At 42.1% G+C, this 6,000-nt stretch overlaps 1 protein-coding gene across 4 annotated transcripts in view; it reads right to left on the reverse strand.

Moving 5' to 3' along the window:
- LOC139539040 (NEDD8-conjugating enzyme UBE2F-like) overlaps window positions 1-5,259 on the reverse strand; it is a 93,843-nt gene extending 88,584 nt beyond the window's left edge. Inside the window, exons 1-3 of one of the 4 annotated variants that reach the window (XM_071341729.1) lie at window positions 5,028-5,257; window positions 1,207-1,371; window positions 775-911 (exon numbers count right to left, since the gene is read on the reverse strand). In XM_071341729.1, coding sequence (XP_071197830.1) covers window positions 775-892 — 118 coding nt within the window. In that variant the 5' untranslated portion in view covers window positions 893-911; window positions 1,207-1,371; window positions 5,028-5,257. Of the gene's footprint in view, window positions 1-774; window positions 912-1,206; window positions 1,372-5,027 lie in introns of all 4 variants that reach the window. The other 3 variants (XR_011667859.1, XM_071341730.1, XM_071341728.1) reach the window with 3 other exon arrangements.
- Window positions 5,260-6,000: the final 741 nt, after the last annotated feature.

Genomic DNA, 6,000 nt, shown 5'->3' on the forward strand with positions numbered 1-6,000 from the left:
TATACAATTTCAGTAGCAAATGTCTTAGACTGATGGACTGTGCCATCCCCACGGCCTCCACAGTGGATCAGTCCACTCAGACAGGCACGAATCAGACAGGTGTCTTGGCAGTGACGAAACCATGATTATTATCATTTCTTTATTTTGCTACCACTCGACTAAAGAAATCTTGGTCGACTAACAGCCTAGCGACCAAACAATTGACCAGTCAACTAAATGGGGTCAGCCCTATAATATATATGGACGTGACAGTGTTATGACAGGTTATGACATGTTATGTCAGCTGTTGTGACATGGTTATGACTGTCATAACACTGGGTGTCAAGTGTTACCAACTTTTCTAACTAAAATAAAGAGATATTGGACAACCTTTTACTGTATAATATTCTGTAGACTACACATTTTGCCATGACTTATGCCAAGTTTATTCTCCCCGACTGTCTAGTTTTTATTTGGGTGACTCTTAGTTCTCAAAGATTATCTTTTTTTTTTTTTTTTTAAATAGCTCCATAATTTTTTTCTACATTCTTCATATCTGGTTTTAGTTGTTCAAGTTTATATTGAAAACATTTTACCATACCAAAAAAAATATCTCTATATATTTTTGTACATGGCAGTGACGATTTAGCAGCAGCGACCCAACTCTGCTAAATGAATATAGAGGAAATACTAGCATTACAAAGAAGCACAGCAAGGTCCATCCGTATGCTAGCGTGAAAAGAGTTACTGGAGGAGATCCATATATACATGTAGAGGACGTCGTGTGTATTGTACCTTTGATGAGCAGTCGGTCCCTGATAGAGACCCTGTGAGAGGAGTCGGAGGGGCCCCCAGGGGGCCGGCCAGTCTTCACCCCCTCGTCCCTCTTCAGCTTACTGGCCAACGTCAGCATGGCTGCCCCGCGCTCTCTCCTGAAAACACACAATGACATGACAGAGCAGTTGATCAGTGACAGTGACACATGTAGTGATATTACAATACAACATGACCAATTAATAATAGCAGTGGGCTATATACACACACATGAAAAAAAATTAAGGAAATAACTAAGCACTCAAATCCCTGAATACACTCGTTTGCAGTTCACAAGTTCATTAGACAAAGTAAAGTCCTGCCAGAGCACGTACAGGAATACTGCCACTCAACAACCACTTTGGCTGCCGGATTGTGACTGAATGTGTTAGTGACAAGTACCCCATTAGATACCCTTTTGTCCCCTGCTGGCTCAGTGGAATTAGGACACCAGTCGTCCAGCACCTCCGGGACCCGCCTCATTATCCCAAAAGTCACTGCAGCATCGAAGTTGCTGATAACAACAATGGCTCCTCAACCACATGACCTGGTGACTCCTTCATGCAACTGGAACCGTCGCTGTCAATGGGAATTACATACGATGTGAAACATGTTTGATAGACTGGCACAGTGGCACAACTAATGGAATGAATCCAAAATCACTTATCTTGACAGTTGTCAGAAAGAATGTTTAGACGGTCATGCTTGACTACAAAATCAGGCTTATAATTAGTTAACTCTATTTAGGTTTTAGTCAGTTTTATAGTGTTTAGTCATTTAAGTCAGACTTAATTAAAGCATTACTTTAAAACAAAGCCCATGTCTGACAGCTCCTCTGTTTTAATGGGCTGAACTTCTCTGTTCTCCTCAATCACTTGCCTAGGCTACATTCTAGTCTACCACCACAGGGGAGAGACCAACCAACCAATTCTAGCTAGCCTATTCCCCCTGGCATTCCCTTTAGGTGTGCAGTTGGATAGGCTAGGTATAAGCAATGTTCCAGTGGCTTGGGCAGGGCCCAGGCTGGGGGATAGGCATAGAGGCCAGGTGGTGTGGTTTTCAGAAAAGTCCCAACAGTAACCATTTTACAAGTCAGCCCTAATGGACCCAGAATAGAGCTTGTCCTCGCCTAATACAAGTTTGTCCCACACAGACAAATACCATGACATGAATGCTTAAAACTGTAAGAGGGAGAGGTATTCACTTCCCAGCTGTTCACACCTTTGATCAGGATGAGTGAACTAATTAGGTGTGCAGTTGGATAGGCTAGGTATAAGCAATGTTCCAGTGGCTTGGGCAGGGCCCAGGCTGGGGGATAGGCATAGAGGCCAGGTGGTGTGGTTTTCAGAAAAGTCCCAACAGTAACCATTTTACAAGTCAGCCCTAATGGACCCAGAATAGAGCTTGTCCTCGCCTAATACAAGTTTGTCCCACACAGACAAATACCATGACATGAATGCTTAAAACTGTAAGAGGGAGAGGTATTCACTTCCCAGCTGTTCACACCTTTGATCAGGATGAGTGAACTAATTACAGGCAGGCTAATTACCGAGAAATAATAAAGTAGCTGACGGTGATTAGGTGTTAATTCCAATTAGGCTGACAATGATTAGGTGTTCTAATTCCAATTAGGCTGACAATGATTAGGTGTTCTAATTCCAATTAGGCTGACATTGAGAGAGAGAGAGATCATGCACGGCGCTGTAGACAGTCTTTAGACAGTTTTTCCTTTAATCAGCTTGTTTACTAAGTGTTCCCAGTGGTCAGCTTAGTCTGAACATGAGCAGATGGTTGGCATCATGCAGGCTTCAACTCCAGTTCTTCAGTCAACACAACGCAATCTAGGGCCAGCTTGGCAGCAAAGGACAAACTGCCAGGAGAGGAGCAAAAGCACAACAATACACAGTAGTTCAGTCAGACTAGCCTTCTGTATGAGTCATTCACCCGCTGTGAGACTGGCTGTGCGATGTGGTCATTCCGATGAGGTTATTCTCTCAGTTCAGCTGTGAGCTGCAAGTGACCGTCATAGCTGGCTAGTGGCTAGGCCAAGGGTACTCAACTGCTACCCTGCGAGGTCCAGAGCCTACTGGTTCTGTTCTACCTAATAATTAATTGCACACACCTGGTTTCCCAGGTCTAAAGCAGTCCTTGATTAGTGGGGAACAATGAAGAAATGCAGAGGGAATTTCTGGCTTCGAAGTCCAGACTTGAGTTTGAGGGGGTTAGGCTGTCATAGCTGGCTAGTGGCTAGGCTTGTCATAGCTGGCTAGTGGCTAGAACAGCTACCTACCCAGCCAGAATAATTCAAATAGTTTAGCTTGGCTTGAAGAATCACTGACTGAGTAGCCTACTCAGTTTCATACAAAGGAATGGAATGTGTCTGCGACTCTGCATGCATTTATGCTGCAATAATAACAGTGAGGACTGCAGTCAAGGCGGCTCTTGAAGTTCACAAGTAGGCCAAATTGATACCAGACTATGATAATGTTGTATTGATCCATCAAATCCTCTTCCTTGTTCTGAAAGTAATAGGAACAACCCCCAGGCATGGGATGGCTGCACCTAAACCAGAATATCAACCCCAAAATCTTGCCGCCCTAGGCTGCCTGTGTGGGAAAATGTGGAGTGAGGGCTTGTGTTCAGAGAAGTGTGCGTGAGAGAGGGTTGCCTGGGTATCAGATATCAATGTTTCCATGAAATGTGTGCCCAGTCTGACCCCCACCTGTTTCAGTTGACACTGCTTCCCTGCCTGCCTACCAGCCAGCAATACAGGGCATGCTCAGCCTGCACAGAACCGGCATGCATTCAGGCCTTACTTAGAAGAAGCTGACTGCCCTAGCCATGTTTACAGACTGACAATGTAAATAATTCAACAGCTTGGATTGGCAGGTTGTTCATTTCCCCAATTCAATGTCTGGAAACCCGACATAGAATTTTATAGAATTCTATGTCGTGCAGAAATTATCTTTTGAATCATGAAAATTTCCTTTCACGACCTCTACAAGCCAGAATGTTGAATAAAATATTGTGAGACAATATGTCCACATGAAAGTATAATTACATAAACTTTTCAAAGGACTGGCAGTGCTCTCATCTGAAGCATGCGCAGAACCATGTAAACACTTGGACGAGCTCAGCAAGTTGCACGCGTCTCGTGCATGGATTTTGAACTGGTGTGTATGCTTCAGGTGATAGATGTCTGGATGCACTGCCAGCGCTTTGAAAAGCTGATAGAATTATAATACTTTCCTATATCGTCTCACACTCCTACCGCCAAATGGACCAACCACACGGACAACCGGTAAAGTAGGTTAAAATGTATTCTAGTCAACATTCTGGCTTGTACAGGTCGTGAGAGGAAACGTTCCTGATTCAACCACTAATTTCTGCCAGACATTCCAAGGAATTCAACGTCGGATTTTCAGGCAAAGGGTAGAGCTGCATTGCACCAATGCAGGAAGTCCGACAAACCGATTTGTTTTCCCATAATAAGCACTGCCAGGATTATGCTGCTTAAGACATCTTTGTCATTTCCCACTTCAATTACAAATAAAAAAAGTGAAGTTCAGTTAGGACGTAGCTAGGGTGTGGCCGGCACGAAAGGGAGACTTAAATCTGGTTAGCTAGTTCATTTCTAGAAAATACTGATAGCTAAGAGTAACTAGTTAGGTAGCTAACCTCATATCTTTATCCCATGTGACAGTGTGGGATTTTTTTTTACCTAGTTAGCTACACAACATTGTTTTTGTATAGCTAGCTAGTAAACTACAAAAGCAATGACATAGCAAGCTAACTAACATTAAGCTAAATAGTTAACTAGCTAAGTACCAAGACATATGAATAATTAGATAACTAATCAGTACAGCAATCTAGTTAACCAGCTGTTAAGCGTGATATATTCTATCAAATAACAAGTTAACTAGATAGCTACAGCTCAACCATATATAGCAGGCTAGTTATGTCACAATCACAGAACAATGAGATATTTGGTTATGGTGTTAGCTAGCTACCGTTACCTAGCTAGGTAAGAAGAAAGTTAGTTACCAGCTAGCCGACGTTACAGAAATATTCACTAACTTTTAGTTACAAGGTTAGAATGGGATGACAACTGGATAAATTCATACAAATATATCAAAAGGGTAACACGTGTCTATTAGAGACAATTATAAATAAATATCGAAGAAATGTCACTTGGCTAGCATGCTAGCTAATGTCTGCCCGTTGTTGTGCTTTACCTGCTGTCTCAGAGAAAAGGGCTCCGTCTACACCATAATCAACGACACTCGGAAGCAAAGGCTCTGGCTGCAACTGCAACAGATTGAAAACCGAATTTCGGTCGCCAAATAACCTTACAAATATATAATGAAATGTAAACAAGCTGACTATCAGCTGTAACAACTTCGCTCCCGGTATCATAAACAGAATTGCAGCGATTGTTCCGTTCGTTATTGTTGTCCGAGCAAATATCAAAAGAGAACATTTGTTCCGCAGGAGAAAGCACAGAAAATAGTCAAAGCAGTTTAGCAAAATAAGCAACACATTATTTCGTAGCAAGATGCTGAAATTACTCATTAACATTTGTTCTTGTTTCAATGTGGGAAAGATACCAGCATGTTTATTGCTTTGTCTCACTTGCACAGGCCAATGGACTGAATAAGAATTAATACAACATTGTCAAAACCAGAATGATTATGTTAAAAACATATTATGTCGTGTTATTTTTGGTACAGGACATCTCAGTAGTAGTATGGTTTCCAGTTACAGCTTGCAGTCACATTTTACAACCACATGCTGCTGCTACTCTCTGTTTATCTTATATGCATAGTCACTTTAACCATACATCCATGTACATACTACCTCAATTGGCCCGACCAACCAGTGCTCCCGCACATTGGCTAACTGGGCTATCTGCATTGTGTCCCACCTCCCGCTAGCCCCTCCTTTTACGCTACTGCTACTCTCTGTTCATCATATATGCATTGTCACTTTAACCATACCTACATGTACATACTACCTCAATAAGCCTGACTAACCGGTGTCTGTATATAGCCTTGCTACTCTTATTTTCAAATGTATTTTTACTGTTTTATTTCTTTATTTACCTCCACACACACACTTTTTTTTCGCACTATTGGTTAGAGCCTGTAAGTAAGCATTTCACTGTAAGGTCTACACCTGTTGTATTCGTCGCATGTGACAAATAAACTT

The sequence above is a fragment of the Salvelinus alpinus genome, chromosome 14 (assembly GCF_045679555.1).
Source record: "Salvelinus alpinus chromosome 14, SLU_Salpinus.1, whole genome shotgun sequence".
Classification (NCBI taxonomy): domain Eukaryota; kingdom Metazoa; phylum Chordata; class Actinopteri; order Salmoniformes; family Salmonidae; genus Salvelinus; species Salvelinus alpinus.